We start from the raw sequence: 17,987 nt of genomic DNA, 5'->3' as shown, positions 1-17,987 counted from the left end.
AGCCCTTACACCCCCCAATGTGATGGTATTTAGAAGTGGGGCCTTTGGGAGGTACTTAGGCGTAGATGGAAGTCCTGAGGTCTTCTCTCTGCCACGAGAGGACACAGGGAGAAGTCTGTGTATCAAGAAGAGGCCTCTCACCAGGAACCAAACCTGCCAGCACCTGGATCTTGGACTTCCCAGCCTTCGGAACAGAAATGGCTGTTGTTTCAGCCATCCACTCACTGGTATTTTGTTATGGCAGCCTGAGCACTGTAAAAATTCTTTCCTTGCCCTCCATGACCCATCAAGGAATGGTCGGACAGGATATTCCAGAATGCTATAATCCTGAATATCCACGGTCCCTCCACTCTCTCAATTCCTAAAGAAATATTTATCAGCTGTCTATCAGGTGTCAGCCACCGTGCCGGGCACTTGAAACACTGGAAAGCAGAGCGGAATCCCTGCCTTATGGAGCTGGCATTCGAAAGGGGCAAGAGGCATCAAATCATCACAACGTAGCTGAGAGAGACGGGGTAGCCTAGGAACATTTGAGGGGAACCTGGCTTAGTCCTGCGAGTGAGCCGTCTTCTCTGAGGAAGTGACAGTTGACCTCAGGCTCAAGCCCTTAGGAGTTACTGGCGAACCAGGGAAGGGCGCTGTGCTCAGGGCAGAGGTGCTCTGCGAGGGTAAAGGCCAGGGGCTCAGTGTAGAAGTCCTTGTGCTGAGGGCAGGGACTCGGGCAGGGCAGTTTTAGCTGGAGATGAGGGTAAAGGCAGCAGGGCCTGGATCATTTCATCTAAAAAATTAGCAATATGAGGAATAGATTGAAGAGAGATGAGAATTTAGATAAATACTGTTCTCAATTTCTGCTTCAAAATCAGATATACTCATCTGGGGTGGGGGGAGTTCCCTACTGGAAGTGTGAGTTGTAAATGATTAAGTGGGAACTGCCCGTTGGGAGGCTGGAGCGCTCTGCAGCTGTGAGCTCCTCTAGGCCCCCCCCTCCCCCCCGCGGTCTATAACGGCTGCTGCAGGTGGGTTAAAAAGATATTTCATCAGATGACATGTAAACACCCCTTTTATCAATTCTATAGTTCAGGATACCCACTTTTATAATGAATTCTACCCTAAATTGGAGTTTCAGAAACATTTTACAGCAACTGCTCCGTTACTAGTCTAGGTCCTCATCAAGCTACACCTATCTCTAGACACAGGGAGCACCTTACAATTTAACATGTAAACCAACAGTGCAGCTCATGTAACTTCACTCTAAGAGAAAGGAGCAGCTATGAAGTTGAAAGCACATATAAAAATCTTGAAAAGCACAAACATCCAGACCATCTAGCTGGGGGTAAGCATGACCTGAAGGTATATGATTACAATAGAAATTACTGGTAAGCTGCATTAACCAAGGCAGTTTTACTCAGTAGAAAACAGTTTCACTTGAGAAAAGCTTTAAAAATCAAAATGCTTTGCAGTTTAGCTATTGGAAAATTATTTGGAACTCCTCTTGATCGAAGATGGATAAATGAAGGATTGTTCAATCTACAATGGTCACCACGGGAAGTTGCTAAGAGTCAAAGTAATGTGCTAAATGTGTTAGCAACACAAATACTAATAGATCAATTTACCACACAAAAAGCAATGTGCTAGCAACTAACCCAACCGCAAGAGAAGACCAAATGGACTTAAAAAGAAAACAACTTTATTCCAAAAAGAATTACCAAAAGAAGCATGAAAACTCTGAAACAGTTAACAGGTTTCATTTAAACTCAGTCACAAAATTCAAAATATCAAACAAAAACAGCTTTGTGTGCTTAACCACTTTTAATAAACTTTTTTAAAACGGAAACATGTACTGTAGAGACTGCCCCAAAATTTGGGAGCCGTTTAGGCAAATATTTAATATTAAGCAAAAAAATCACAAAAACCAGCATTAAAAATGAAAAGTCTCAGATTTAAGAATGCCTGTTCAAGTCTTTGATATGCACTTATATGCATGAGAAAACAAAGAGAATTATTTTAATTTAGACGAAATCGAGTCTTCCAGTGTGATCTGGCCTTGCGCTCATCTGGACCGCACGCCCTCACGCTCTGTGCTCATCCGCACTGAACCAGTGTTGGTGGGTCAACATGACTGCTCGCCGGGAGCCCCCAGGCCCCGCTCCACACCCCTCGTCTCCCACCCCTCATTACTCCCTCACGTTTGCACAGCCTCCTGAGTATAACACTGTAACTGAGCTAGGGAGTTTGGGTCTCCAAAGATGATTGTATATACACAATTCTGTTTTACCGCACAGTTCACAATATATAGCAGGTGGTTATGTAACCATAAAGTAAGATGAATATTGACTATTGAGACAAAAAACATCAACTTTGTCTCCAATACAAATGAAACACACACGAATTTGCCACCACAGAGACTGCGTTTACTCAGTGGTGCAGTCCTGAGGGCTCACACCACTCGACGTATGTTAAGACACGGAATCCTAACATCAGGCATGAATACAGGAGGCAAGACCAGAAGTGCCCTGTGCTCATGAGCAGTCTGTGTCACATATGTAACAGAAAGGGCCACTTTTAAAGCTTCTCAAATAGTTATTCGATCATATTTGCCTTTTCAAAATTACTGTACTAGTTTACACGGAAGGTAAAAACAATAGTTAGAATCTTACTTAGTAACACATTTTGACTTAAAGTTCAGACAAAGCTGTGGGCTACAAGTTCTGTTCAACTTTTTGTCAAAATTAAGAAGTCTATAGGACAACACAGGTAATGTATTTGCAGTTTGGTCTTCAATAGCTGTAAAAAGTGACAAAGAAATCAAAAAAATATTGAGTTAAAACCATTATAAATATTTATTGTTTGTAAATGCCACATACTTGAGACAGCAGAAACCAAAGCATCTCCTTCACATTCTCACTTCGTTTGTATTTCACAAAGTGTTTTATAAGTTAGATTTCTACCACCTGCATGGAGTGTATAGATGAAAGGAAGCCCTGTGGAACCAAAGGCCCATGGAGTCCATTCCCAGGGCGAGGGCATGACCCCAGGCTCACACACCTGCCACAAGCTGAGCACCTAGACATGCCCAGGAGTACTCAGGGATGCACACGCAAATGAGGGGGTCAGGCACCACAGTCATTCGTTTTTGAAAGAGCCGCTACAAATCCTGACTCTTGACTCTACTTGGTAAGCCAAAGGATGCTACTCACATTTATTTGGTGACAGTTTTCTGAAATCCTTACATCTGCACCTTGGCTGCTAAAGTAAACTGCCATTTTTAGCACAACATTGTCAGAGTTACTGTAAATCTCCTGAGCTTGATTATTGCCTAACAAATGCTTGATTATGCTTCCTAATCCTTTTGGTTGGATGTTTATTTTATTGACCAGCCATACTGCATGTAGAGGTAAACATCTTTTTTGGACTATCTGCCCAGAAACTGAGTAAACTACCAATTGAGACCCTGATTTTATTTTGGTCATTACGTACACATTTTCATATGCAATTACCCAGAATGATGAAAACTGGTAATAAGAAACCTAACTACTCTGCCATGTCAGATACTGGAAAGCAATCTTAACTACATATTTACAGATGGTTTTTTAAAAATAAACCATTGGGTGCGGGAGGGTCAATGGGGAAGTAGAGGGACATCTGTAATACTTTCAATAAAGATAAATTTTTAAAAAATAAACCACTTTTCTAGGATGTTGTGTATGTTTTACTAATTATTCAATTGGTGTGTGAATCATTTTGCCTTATTTATAGGGAAAATATAGTTTAAAATCTGATTTCTTTGAAAAATAAGCTTTTGTTAGGTAAGGGACAACTAATTTATCCAGCTATTACCAACTTTTAGAAATTTAAAATTATCTTTCAAATATCTTTATTAAGATCTTATCCTCTCAAGCAGTTTTAATGGTAAAATTGGGTTCCTAAAATATAAAAATCCTAATAGAAGTCTCTATTTCCAAGAGAAAAAAAGACAGCTAACACTGTGGGGTGAAAGCTATCCTGAGTGCCCCACCTCCCCCCAAAATTGAGAAACCAGGAAAAAAATGAGATCCTATTAAACTTTCAAAATAAAATTTTATGGAAGTGTTTTTTAAAGAGGAGTTTCAAGAGAACAGAATACTTGAATAAGATAAACTATTACCCAAAGGGGGAAAAAAGCCCCAAAGCTGTTTGCTAAGTTGGCAACAATTCAAAGAAAGTGAGCTAAAGAGTTTGATTTTCATGCAAAATATGAAACTTAATAGGATGAAATGCCTATGAGAAAATTTAAGTCTCCCCATCTTTTAGCAATGAAATAAGTGAAATTAACATAAGAATATTTGGGGCAGATTTAAGGTCACATTCAGAACTAATCAGAAAACTTTCAAATCTAGAAGGCAAATGGGAGCTTTCATGAGCTGCTTGAGTCTACTATGCCTAAAAAGAAAGTTTCGGTAATGACTATCCCAACAGGTGCTTTGTTTCAAAACTAATATAAGCAATTTATCATCAAAAGCCTACACCCATTAAGCTCTTTTCTTCTCTGTCCTGCTTCTTGAGTATATGCTTAAGTTTAACAAAGACTACTCTTTGCAACTCCTCCATAGAGAAGAAATGGAGTAATAAAAGTAAGCCTGAGAATTCTTTTCTCTGGCTGGTCATGGCCACTTATGTTTCAATACAGAAGGTTTAAAGACTTTGGGAAAAAGACCATATTGGCTATTAGTTTCCTCGTCAAATGCCATCCATCAGATAGACAGCTATTAACCAAGCAATTAGTCTAAAGTTCTCAGGTAATAATTAGAAAATAACACAAAATCCAAAAAACAAAAATCCTTAATTTTTCCTATTGAAACCTTTTATTCTGAATTTGTTGGTGCTTAAGGAAAACAGCTTTGCCCATAATTCATTGTGCCCTGAACTTACGACACCAACTTATATTTGGCCAATCAGGAACGAGGCCAAACTGCATTCTTCTTTTAAGGTCTAGTCAGTTGATAAATGGCACTTAATTATTTCTTTCATGTGACCTTTAACAGGAATTCATAAGTTGCATTGATTATGCCCCAAGAGATGAGGGACCGGTGGTAATTCAGATGGGCACCTCTGAAAAGATTTGTCAGTTTCCTATCCCGTTCTAACCAGATTATTTTGAAAACCTTGGGAAAAGACTGAAATTCCCCACCAATCTGAGATTGCATGCGAGTTTTTACAACATTAACCGGAAAAAACAAGATTCCCAACATGGCACCCAACAGACCTCCACAGATAAAATCATTGACCAAATGAGTACTGTAAGTTGTTGCAGTAGGCAGATGCTCCTTAATGGGACCCCGGAGACCGAAAAACAGGACATTGCTGAACCCATTACGGAAAAGTACAGGTATCAAGCCTCGATAATATTCTCCAATTCCATGGCACTTCAGTGCCTTGAAAGCCTGGTAAGTGTTTGTAAATTTGTCATGATGCTTGTGGTCTTGAAGCAATGTTTGAACTCTTTCCAATGGAGTGAAAATTGCTTCTGTTGTTCCTGCAAGTAATGCCGCCATGCTACGGGTTGCGAACTCCGGGGTACTGATATGCTTATGGAGAAGGCAAGACAAATCCTCATACAGACCAAACATAAGCGCCAGTGTAGTTGTCTTCTGCAGTAACGGGGGAAGGATTCCGCGATACAAGTTTCGAAATCCATCCCTCCTCAACTGAAGCACTGCATCCCTGGTTTTGATTCCATACAGCTGTTGCCGAAAGAGGACCTTCTGAATGGGATATGTGATCGCTACATTATTGAAAGCTGCAAAGCAGCCACACAAATAATGTTTCATTTCACCAACATCTGTAATATGAGGTGATATATCTTGTTTTGAAGATGTTATGATTGGCGACCTCTTTTTATGAGCTTCTGAATCCATCATGTGGCTTAAGATCTTTCTTCTTCATGAAGGATTTTTTTAACCTACAAATAATGACAATAAGTAAACCTTTAAAATCAGTGTTAAACACACAGATTTCCCCCCGAATCCTTCCTCCAATCTTTGGATGATATTACTTTTCCCCTTTTAGACTAGATCAGCAGTTCTCCAAGTCTTTTCAGAGGACCCCTAGAGGTCTCTGAGACCCTTTCCGAGGCCCAGGAGGTCGTCCATGTTCTAATTACATACTATGTGAGGCTGGATATTCTGCGTATACTTCAACCAAAACAGCTTACAATAGACTGAATGCAGAAGCAGGTATGAGACACCACCTTTTAAGCGAGACATTAAACTTGCACGGTGACATAATAGCAGATGTAGTGAGGTGATCACACTGTAAGGTATATAAATGTTGAATATTTGTACACCTGAAACTAAAATAACACTGTACACCAACTATACTTAAATAAAAACAAAACAAATTCACCTGTAACACCATCTGGGCCTGGTGTTTTGAGGAATGGTAGCTTTTTGGTAACGTCCTCCATTTTTTCCATTGTCAATGATCTGTTAGGTTCTCTCTTCTGGAGTCAATTTTGATAACTGGATTTCCTTTAAAAAAAATTCTGGTTTGTTTACATAGTCTTATAAAGCACTTTCTATTTTTTAAAAATACTTCTAATCTTGTGTACTTACATTCCCTTTTTTCTTGAGCAGGCTAGGCAGGTTTTTTTAACACTTTTAAATTGATTTTTAGAGAGGAAGGGAGAGGGAGAGAAACCCTGATGTGAGAATTAACACCAATCAGCTCCTCCAGCATGCCCCCCCGGGATGTGCCCTGATGGAAACTGCACCCACCGGTGACCTTTCACTGTACAGGATGACGTTCCACCAACTGAGCCACAGTGGCCAGGGCTAGCAGGGTAGCCAGTTTAACCTAGTTTACATTCTTCCCATCTTGGCAAAGAACCAGCATTTGAATTTCCCAATTTTACTATTTTTTAGTATTTAAATGTTTTTCCTCTTTATTATCACATTCCTCCTTTGTCTATTTATTTTATTCTAATTTTTTCTAGTTAGACGCTTATTTTTATTTATTCTGCCTCATAATTTTAGTGTTTAATATGCTGCGTGCATTTTCCTTTTAGCAACATTTTTATTGCTTTTTAAGATATTCTGTGGAGAATTTTGGCCTGATGGTCACCTCACCAACTGTACCATCTCCTGTTTCTGGGCCATAGTGGTTTTGATTTGGGATGACTATATGCACCCTTTTCCAGAGTCCAAGCGTGTTTTGGTTTTGTGTGTCATATCATATTCTTCATGTCCAAGAGAAGAGCATTTTTTCTCATGGCCCACGGGAATGTAAACTGACATTTGGCAACTGTCTCCAGTCTCAAAGGTTAAGTGACAAATACACCTTCTTCAAGCTGACCTTCATCAATGGAAGAACAAAGTAAAACTGGGAAGCCAGGTTCACCAAGTCCGTTGCGAAGTTTTTTGTCAATAGTGGGATGCTAGTCATGAATGCATATGAGCATAAAGTACCCAGGCTCTGTGACATTCTCACCACAGAAAGGAAAATAAAATAGCCAATTTTAAAAGCAGCCATCTTTCTGCTGGATCAAGCTGAATTACAGGGTGAGAGGGAAAGCAGCAGAGAACTTTATAGGGACAGAGTAGGAAATGTAAAAGTGTCCATTTTGGCCTGAAATTTTAGTCCATTCTGGATAAACAGAATTTTCTAACACAGATGGGGAAGCTGAAATTCTGTACCTTCCTTGTCTGCTGACTGTGTTGTCCTGACTTGCTTTCCTGGAAAAGCATTTTTGCTAAAAGCTATAGACTTCCTCCTTCACATCTAGCAGTACTTTATATTAAGTACAGCATTGTGCCATGCAGCGTTTGAAGACTCAGTTTTTAAAAATTGTTAACCTGTTGCTGACTTTGTGTTAATTCCTGTTTCAACAGCTGTTTCCCTTAATTCAGAATACAACTTCTCACGTATGACAGTTTCCCTTCACACACCATTTTTGTGGGTGTATATATATCTGACTTGAGAGAATTGAAACAGAACCAAACCAAACCACAGCTTTTAAATTTGTTTTTATTTATTATTACCTTTTAAACTTTACCGGAGGGTATTTTTTCCGTTGCTTTTCAGAGAGAAGGAATGGAGAGAGAAACATCGATGTGAGAAAGACACACCAATTGGTTGCATCCCACATGCACCCTGACCAAGACTGGGATCAAGCCTACAACCGAGGTATGTGCCCTTGGTTGCAACTGAACCCAGGACCCTTCCCCCTGTGGGCCGATGCTCTAACCACTGAGCAAGACTGCCTAGGGCTAATTTGTTTTTTAAACAGACCTTCTGCCTGTTACCTTTTGTGTTCTTAGCCAATTAAAGAAGCCAATGGCATTTTTAGTTAAAAAAAAAAAAATTCTATAGATACTGGGGAAGTTTGCCAGGCTAGAGTTTGATCATTATGAATCACTTAATCTATATCCTTACTTCTTACTGTTTCAGCTGACCGACAAGAGTTTAAAAACTCTTACTAGTGCTATACTACAACTTAGCATAGAAATGCTTTCTACCTATGTAATGCTGTTTTCTTCAGTTTCAGAACTAAACATTATAATCAACAAAAATATTCAGATTAATGTACATATGATTACACAATACTATATTGTGACAATCTGTGATTGAAAAAAATTTTATTTGTACATACTGAACACAACGTATTTTAAACTCTAAAGTTGCTGCCTACATGCTCTAACAGTGTATGCTCCTTGATAATACAGACCAAGTTATCTGTGCACTTGAACACTATTTTGTTCATACTCATTTTTAATTCTTACTGAAACAGTACTAGCATTACTTTCTAAAATTTTGCAAATTGGTTACTTCACCCAGTTTGTAATGACTCTTGGTAATACTGGGTTTGTTATTAAACAGAAAACAGTGGCTGACAGAAGCTAGCAGGTCATTTATTGACCACCGTATTGAACTTTTTAAAGAAATTTTTTAAGAACATTAATGTACATTTAGAGCCCCAGATTTTAAAAAATATAGGCCTGGACACAGAAAAAAGTAATGCAATGAAACCCAGACTTCACAGGTTAAAAGCTTTCCCTCTAGTTTCACCCTATACACCAGGATGGTGTGAACAGGTTCTTAACTTAGCAATAGAAGGAAGGAGAGTGCACTCAGTATTCTGGGGAAATGAAATTTAGAATTTTATATGTTTATCTATACCATGACCGTGGATAAATTTCTTTGTTAAATTGATCTCATTTTAAATTCTTTCACATGGATAATTGTTTTTTGCAATTTACTGCAAAATTTATTTACCATAGTGTTGTACTTCCTAAAACCACCAACCTATCTCAACATTAGGAAGCGAAGTTAATGAAGTTGACTTTCAAGAAACTGCGAGTGTCAAACTTTTGTTGCATAAGAAAACAGTGTAAAGTCTAAATAATCACTGTAATTTACAGCCCATTTAGATAAACAAGACCCAGATGCGATCGCAGCACAAAGGTCTCTGTGCAAAACAGTGGAGAAGGTGACTGTAATTCTCAAAGGATGTGAACTCTGGTCTGACTCAGCATTCAGAGCAAGATCGGCCTGGGTTCTAGTCCTAGTTATGACATTATCTTGCTACTATAAATACAAAGCAATGTCTACAATTTAAAAATCCACTTCTCTGGGCTTACTTTAATCTACCAAAGGAGAGACCGGACAAGTCCACACCTCATAGAGGTAACAGCTTGTGATTTTTCCCTTAGATGCACTAAGGGCGACTCCAAAGTGCCTAACCTGTGCTCTGGACCTGACCAGTCCCAGCATCTTTTAATTTCACGGAATCCTTTCAAAGCAAGGGCAGAGGAGACTCAAAGTGACAAGGTCACTACACATTTATTTTAAGGGCTTCACAGCTTACAGGTAGAGAAACATAAGGTGTGAATTAAGACGAGCTGTGCGTAGCTGTATGGGGCAAAAAAACAAAAAAAAATTACGCCGAAAGGGTAACTAGAGCTGAGGCATCGACGTGCTCCACCCAGCTAAGTTTATTACCAAATAACCAATACTGAGATTTACAATGAACAACACCGTCCCCCTCCTCCAAAAAGCCTCGTTTGTAAACTGAGTTTCGCACAACACGAAGCAACATGGTGTCGCAGAATAAGCATTGTCTGGCGTGCGGCTGAACTTACGTCCCTCCAGGCGTCCGTTCGGCCGATCGGTGAGGCGGGGAAGGGCCGGGAGGCGAGGGGGTTGGGCGGGAATGCCCCTTCTCCCCCCGCGCTCCACCGAGTCGGGGGGCCGGCATCCCGGTCCCGAGGGCCGGGGGTCCTCCCGCCACCCGCGCGCCGCCCTCCTCCCCCGGCGCAGGGAGAGCCCGACCCCGCCCGCCCTGCGGAACGCGAGCGCCCGGCACCTCCCCGCTCCCGGCGCGCCCGAGCACTCGCACAGCCTCACGAGCGGGAAAAGCTCGCTCCGGCGGCCAGACGCCGCCCCGGCCCGGCGGAGCCCCTCGGCAGGCCGGGGGCCGGGCGCCGCGCGCCCCGGGAGCGCAGAGCCGAACCCGCGCCGCAGGGGCGCGGGGCGAGCGCGCGGAGGGCCTGGGCGCGCGGCCTCCACAGCGCCCCCCGAGCGCTTCCACGCCCGCCACCCGGAGGCCGGGGTAGCCCCGCGCCTCCCTCTCCCGCCGTCCCGCACTCACCCATCGCCGCGGGCACCCGGCTCCACGCCCCGTAGCCGCCCGCGGGCGGATCGGCGAGCGAGCGAGCCCGCGCAGGCGCAGACCTTGACCGACCCCAGATCCAGGGGCGTTCGTGACGCGCTTGCGCGGTCCGAGCCGGATCACGTGAGGGAGACGCCGCCGCCGCCCCGCCCCTCACTGAAGCGGCGGGAGTCAGGTGACGCCGACCTTCTCCCGGAGTCCGCGCGCCGCCGCGGGCCGGTAGCGGGTCACCCGTCACGCGTGTCGGGAGGCCCCGGGCTTCGTCCGCCAGAACGCCGTTCCCTTGGCACCCGACGGGGGCCTCGCCGTGCCAGGAACGGCCAGCGCTTTCTCTGGTGTGCGGCCGCGGGAGCACGCGTGGGAATGGCAGTTGAGACCTGCGGGCGCCTGCCTGGCCCCCCTCTCTAGCCTTGGTTCCGCAAACCCGTGGGCGGCCTTTTCACAGCGACTGATAACCACAGTTTACAGAACACCCCTGTGTGCCTTAGGGCATATAAATCGCTCTCAAACCCGTTTCCTTTCGACCTCAGACAACCTGCAGGTCTTGGCTCCACTTCGCCGGCAGTTAGGGGGCCGAGGTTAGGTGAACAGTCCACACGGGGCGTGACCTTGGACAAGTCCCTAGTCCCTGAGCCCCAAATCCCTGTCTGCAAAGCAACGCCTGCCTGGCATGCATCCCTCGGCACCTGCAAGAAGGACTGTCCTGGGAATAATGGTCTGACTCTCACTTGTGAACTGGAAGACACGCAGCGGGCAATGCGGGGTTGAAGGAAACCTGACAGGTCCGTTTGGAGAGGAGACGCCCTTCGGGAGGTTCATCAAATACGTGAAATGCATGCTCTTTACTTGGGGGTCGGCCAGCAGGCCCCTCGGCTGGAGCGAAGCACTAAGAGGATGCGCTTTAGGCGGTGGCTTCCCCCGTCACTCCCCCCAAGAGCACTTTGTAGACGCCGACTCCAAAATGTTGTCTGGTCTGCTCAAGCTGCCTGTTGAACTGCTGCTTTGGATGTGGGAGACCGTGCTACCTAATTTCAGCAAACACTCTGCTGAGGTACCTACTGTGTGCCATTGTCCATACCTAAGCTCTCGCGGGAGCTTCGAGTCCAGTCAAGGATATAAAAACAAAAGACTCTGGAAATTCACAAGCATAAGGGGGCTTTCCCTTGGAGAGAGACCTGGGAGAACTGGGAATGGCACCATAGGGTAGGAGGTTTTTGAACTGGGCCTTGGAGGATGAATGAGTGGAGTTTGGACTGGTGGAGAAAGTTACAGTGCGGGAGATAAGATTGTCAAGGTCAGGTGGTAGGGCCTGATAGTGCCAATCTGGACTGTCAGACACAGCACCTGGCATGTAATTGGTGCACAGAGATAGCTCTTGGACTCCAATGACAAGGCCAGGCAGTGATTTGGAATGATTAATCAGGCAACAGTTGGGGAAGGGCATTTTTCTTAAAATTATGTTTGTTCTGTCTTGTGTGAATTCTTATTCAGATGTATTATTTGAAAAATAAATAAATCAGGCAGTCATTCAGCATGTTCATAGGCATAAATAGTTCATTTCAAATTAGAATGGAAGGTTATTCTCCTGTGGTAAAACCTGAAAAGGAGGAAAAGATTGATATTAAACACACCATTGGGGAGATCCCAGGCCAGCAGGAACACTCCTGATGGAGCTGAGCCAGTCTGGTTCTTGTACGCTGCAGGCCACAGTGCAGGCCTCTGCCCCTTCAGCTTTAGTTTCTTGTCAGAAACCCACAGGCCCTTCATTGGCTCTTTGTAGGCATATGAATGTTGGAAACCAAAATCCTCTATTTTCTGATTCAGGATTCATCATAAAGTTAACCTTTCATTTCTCTGTCCATATCCACCCATTCTTTTTTTTTAAAAAAAATTTTATTATTTTTTAAAAAAATATATCTTTACTGATTTCAGAGAGAGGAAGGGAGAGAGAGAGATAAAAAACATCAATGATGAGAGAGTTACTGACGGGCTGCCTCCTGCATGCCTCCTCCTGGGAATTGAGCCCACAACCCGGGCATGCGCCCTGACCAGGAATCGGACCACACTCTCCTGGATCATAGGTCGATGCTCAACTGCTGAGCCACACTGGCTGGGCTTTTTTTTTTTTTTTTAATTTTAAATTGCAGTTGACATTCAATGCTAGTTTCAGGTGTACTGTATAGTGGTTAGACATGTAACTTATGTAGTGATCCCCCCCATAGGTCTAGTACCACTGACACCATACATAGTTATTACAATATTAACTATGTTCCCTATGCTATATTTTACATCCCCATAACTATTTTGTAACTGCTGATTTGTACTTATTAATCCCTTCATCTTTTTCCCCGAGCCCCCAACCCCCCTTTCACCTGGCAACCATCAGTTTGTTCCTCTATGTCTAGTGAAATCATATGGTATTTGTCTTTCTCTGTCTGACTTATTTAACTTAGCATAATACCCTCTAGCTCCCTCCATGTCATAAATGGCAAGATTTCACTCTTTTTTCTGGCTGAGTAATATGCCATTGTATATATGTTCCTTCTTGTCTTTATCCATCTCTCTGTCGATGGACACTTAGATTGCTTCCTTATCTTGGCTATTGTAAATAATGCTGCAGTGAACATAGGGATGCATATAGTAGCTCCCTTGTATGTAACTAACTGCTTTTCTCTTTTTTTAAAAAAAAAAAAATTCTTTTCAGCTTTATCGAGATATAATTGACATATAACATTGTGTAGATTTAAGGTGTACAACAGTATGATTTGATAACACTCATACATTGTAAAATGATTACCACAGTAGGGTTAGTTAACACCTCCATTGTCTCAAATAATTATCATTTCTTTGTTGTGATGAGAACATTTAATCTACTCTCTTGGCAATTTTCAAGTATACAATATGGTATTATTAACTGTAGTCATCTCTTGCTGCTTTAAAGATTCTCTCTTGAACTTGTAGCATTTTAATTAGGATGCACCTTGGGGTACATCCACACCTTCTTTCGTTTGTTCTTCAGTCTCTTAAACTTTTCTCTCTACATCCAGCCTCCATATCGCCTGCCAGGCTACATCCTCTAACCAGCTTTGATCTTCTCGCTCCGCAACCGAAAAACCCCCAGCTCGCCTCATTCCCAACTACATTCTGTGCTTCAGCCCCGTGCAGTCTCTCAATGTTTTGCAAATCCTTGTGTTCTTTAAGCCTTTTTCCCCTTTCACCATATTAACCCTTCAAGGCCCTTTGCCTCCTCCTGTGGAAAGCCGACCTTTACCCAGCTCACTAGGGCAGAGCTGTCGGACTTGTTTCTGGCCTTCCAACTCAGTGCTTGGCGAAAAGGGTGCTTGCCAAATGAAATACTGGTGGAGAGGGTCTGGGTTCTTGGAAAAGGGGGAATGTTGCTGATGGATCTTTGCTTAAGCACTCTCCACTCTCCTCCCCCCAAATGCTTTCTAGAAAGTTGTCTAGTGTCCTCAGGCTCCAGGGCCCTTGTGTCCGCAAAAACAGCTACTGCGAGTGGCTCTGCCCAGGTAAGGTCACCTTAGGCCATTCCCTAGCAAGGGGTCAATGACTTTCCTTTCTCTTCAGCTCACATTTCCCAGGCCCCTGCAATCATCTGGGCCTATCTCTGCCACTCCCCTTTATATCCCAGGCTCCAGCTCTGAGGCCAGCACTGCTGGTTCCCTTCCATGAACTTGCTGCTTTCTTTTACACGCCCACAAACTGCGCACATTTTGTCCCCTGTGCCTGGAAAGTCCTGCCTGCTGTTCACCTTTTACATACAACACAGCTTCTTGCTGCTCTCCCTGACCCTTACCTCACTACCCCCACTGTCAGGTCAGCCCTGCCCCTCACCCCCAGGGTGTCCTTGAATTCCTTCTGCTCTTGTGGCTGGTCTGTGAACTCCAGAACACCCTCCCTTTCTCCTTCTCTCATTTTCTTTTTTTTTTCCAATCCTCACCTGAGGATATTTTTTCCATTGCTTTTCAGAGAAAGTGGAAGGGAGAGAGAGAGACAGGAACATCGATGTGAGAGAGACACATCGATTAGTTGCCTTCTGCACTCGCCCTGACTGGGGCGCAGCCTGCAGCCAAGGTACGTGCCCTTGGCCGGAATCGAACCCGAGACCCTTCAGTCCATGGGCCAATGCTCTAACCACTGAGCCAAACCTGCCAGGGCATCCTTCACCCATTTTCAAACTCACATTGATCTAGCAACACACATGATCTGCATATATAACACATATAACCCAGTCAAAGGTTTTATCCCACAAGCCTGTGAGATGGTCTATTCCATTTATTCATTAATTTATTTTCATGCCGATGGGGAGTGATTCGTAACCCTGTTTTACATCACTGTTATCTGGGAACCTTTAAAAACGAAACCAACCGAAAAAACCCGAAAAGATTCTGATTTAATTAGTCTGCAGTGGGACCTGGACCTTACTATGTTTTAAAAGCACCCTAGTGTGCTGAGGTTTCAATAGCACTAATCCTTGTTTCCCTTCTGGGCCTAAAGATAAGAATCACCTGAGCTTGTCCAAGCAGCCTGTGATCTTAGACCTGCTGCATAGACCTGCTGCATTGCCTGGGAGCTTGTTAGAAAAGACTCTTCCTGGTGCTCCGGCCCCTGACATGGTGAACTGATATCTATATTTAATAAGGTCACCAGGTGATTTGTATGCACTTTATAGGTTGAAAAGCTGGACTCTAGGTCCTGGAAGTTTGTTTAAAAATATACATCTGCAGCCTCAAATCAAACCTCCGAAATCAGAATTTCCAGGGGAGAGGCCAATTGGCCTGTCTACAATTAACAAGCCCCAGGCAATTCTTCTTAGGCAATTTTGGCAAACAACAGCTTTAAATTGATATCCTGACCCATAATAATAACCTAAAGTTTGAAACACAGGTGCCTGCAGGGCTTAGGAATATGTGAGTTAGCCTGCAACCCATAGGGGTAACAGGTCCAGTCCTAAAGGAGAAATCATCAGTGCTTGAGACAGGCACATACCAAGTGCAATGAGTGTCCATAGAAGAGGGAAAATGCACTAGCTGCAATCAGGGAAGGCTACCTGGAGGAGGACCTACACAGCATGGCTAGGATTTAAACCAGGAGGGCCCTAGGAAAAGCCTGGGATGGGAAGGAGCGTGTGAGGAAGGAGACAGCCGCTTCTCATTCTTCCTGACCTTATCCCTGTTCTCCAGCTCCGCCTGTCCCAGGCACACCTACAGACGAAGCCTACGCCTCTGGTAGTTCTCAGGGCTCGGAACAGTTGCTGACCTCTGGGTGAGATCACGGGACACTTTACTTGTATCTAAGTGACACATACTTGTGAAATACAAACATTTTTATCTTAAGGACCAAGTCAATAAAACAACAGCAAACATTTGCACAATATTCTGGGTTTTCCAAGCAGTTGCGTGCTAGTTATTTCCTCTGATTTTCACATAATTTGTGAACTCAGAGAAGTCCCGTGACCTGCTCCAAGTTTAGTACCTAGTGAGAGGTGAGGCTGGGACGCCACCACCTGCACCGTTTTTTGAGAACAGAAGCACAGTTGAGTAGTTGGTGCCTTGAACTTGGGGAAAAGATTGGGCTGCAGGGCAGTAGGCAGACTAGCCCTCTACCAAGACTCTGATCATAAGACAGCCCCGAGGAGCTACTTACCAATAAAGGTTCCTGTCACCCACCCAAAACATACTGAATCAATTTCTCCAAGAGGAAGGACTTCGGAATTTGTATTTTACAAGAGGCACATATGACCCTTATGATGAAGCAAGGGGGGGAACCACTGAACCAGTCACAGCCTGTTGCAAGGTACATACCTGAGTTTGAACCCAAGACCCATCGCTTCCTGGGTGTGCCCCTGGGTCAAAGCCCTCCCTCCCCCTGAGCCCCAATATCTGCATTTCCCACCTTCTGAGCCCTTGAGGGAGGCTCCCCAAGATGGCAGATCCTGCATGATGGAGGCTCAGTCTCCTGCTTGGTGTGGAGGGGGCAATGGAGCTCAGGGACTGGGTCCCCTGAAGCTCTAAATGTCATTCTTCCTTGTTCCTGGGGAGAAGGGACCATGTAGTTTTCTCTAGATCCTGCTCACTGTGGGCTGCAGGCCTCCTCTGGGGCGTGAGGTACAAATCATGAGCTCTAAGCCCCCACTACTAAATCTAACTTCTGCTTTTCCCAGCAGCCACTTCACCTTCTGAGCCTCAGTTTCTCACCTGCACAGTGGGGCTTTTATCATGGAGACCAGTGCGTGCACAAGGTGAGATGCACACAGTACTCTGGCCATGAAGGGACCACTTATCATTGCTGCCTCATTTAACAACCTTATTGAGCATCTACTATGTTCCAGGAGTTCTGCTAGATCTCTGCTTGTGTGGAATCTACATTCTAGTGACATTCTAGTGGGTGGAGACAGATGATACATGATTAATACAATACATCTTTAATATTTAAACAATAAGGACACTACATAGATATTTAAACATTAAGGACAATAAATAGGCTTAATATCAAACAATCAATGTAATTGTTTAAATAGTAAACACAACAGATGCATTAATTTAAATAACAAATAAAAATGGGATGTCAGGAGATGCCTAGGTAGGGGAGTGGAAAAAATGGAGAGATAAGCTCTGGGCTTTGGTCCAGAAAGGAAAAAGATCTTAATCTGTGATCCTTTGTAGATGTTCAGTAGGACCAGGGCATTTTTTTTTTCGTAGATTCCACTTTCACCTCCCAGAGGAAGCCTTCTGGGGATCCCAGACCCTCCTTCCTCTGGCCATGACCCCTGCCCTTCCTGTGGAAGCTCACCTTGTTCTCACCCTCCCTGACACTGTCTGCCGCCTGAGGAAGTTAAGGGCATTCATCCCACACTGGGCACAGTCTTCGCAATCACCCCGCTCGAGGTCTTGTGCCATTTTATAGTGAAGGAAACAAGCTTTTTGCGCCTTCCCCGGATCACATAGCTGGAAAAGATGGAGTTGGGATGTGAGCCTGGGCCTCCTGTCCTCCCCTAGGGGTGACAGCTGTTCCTCTTCTCACCTGCCTTCCACACTCCGGGAGGGCAGGGCTCCTGCCCCTCCCTGGGTCCCCCAGCCCAGGGCGTCACCCTCACAGGGGCAGAGGGTAAGGGGCTTGCTCAGGGCCATGCAGGAGCTGCTAGCTAAGGTGACCACCCCGGTGTCAGCACTGAGAATCCTGCATCCTGGAGGGCTCCTCGGTCCTGGACGAACCCACACGCACAGCCCGGCGGCGTCCAGTCCTGCCCCTCCGCCGCATCCTGAAACTGGGCTGGCCCTGATGGAAGGAAACTGCTTAACTCACGCCTCCTGTTTTAAGCAAA

The 17,987-nt window shown here is 44.4% G+C and overlaps 1 protein-coding gene across 3 annotated transcripts; it reads right to left on the bottom strand.

Moving 5' to 3' along the window:
• Positions 1-1,670: 1,670 nt before the first annotated feature.
• SLC25A51 (solute carrier family 25 member 51) lies at positions 1,671-10,743 on the bottom strand. Of its 3 annotated transcripts, none has more exons than XR_013999840.1 (3): positions 10,625-10,743; positions 6,382-6,506; positions 1,671-5,938 (listed from the first exon to the last, which is right to left on the bottom strand). XR_013999840.1 is itself a non-coding variant. In XM_081151149.1 (2 exons), the coding sequence occupies exon 2, from the start codon at positions 5,895-5,897 to the stop codon at positions 5,004-5,006; it is 894 nt and encodes a 297-aa protein (XP_081007275.1). In that variant the 5' UTR covers positions 5,898-5,938; positions 6,382-6,469; the 3' UTR covers positions 1,671-5,003. The 3 variants fall into 3 exon arrangements, 1 of the variants encoding a protein (XP_081007275.1); XR_013999841.1 differs by lacking the exon at positions 10,625-10,743 and adding an exon at positions 10,116-10,286; XM_081151149.1 differs by lacking the exon at positions 10,625-10,743 and having other exon boundaries at positions 6,382-6,469.
• Between the last annotated feature and the right edge of the window lie 7,244 nt (positions 10,744-17,987).

The sequence above is a fragment of the Miniopterus schreibersii genome, assembly GCF_964146895.1.
Source record: "Miniopterus schreibersii genome assembly, chromosome: 11".
Taxonomy (NCBI): Eukaryota; Metazoa; Chordata; class Mammalia; order Chiroptera; family Miniopteridae; genus Miniopterus; species Miniopterus schreibersii.
This window is presented reverse-complemented; position numbering and strand designations above follow the sequence as displayed.

What these genes read in the sequence shown, in the direction of transcription:
- SLC25A51 (XM_081151149.1), bottom strand. Translation starts at nt 5,897, where the DNA reads ATGATGGATTCAGAAGCTCATAAAAAGAGGTCGCCAATCATAACATCT.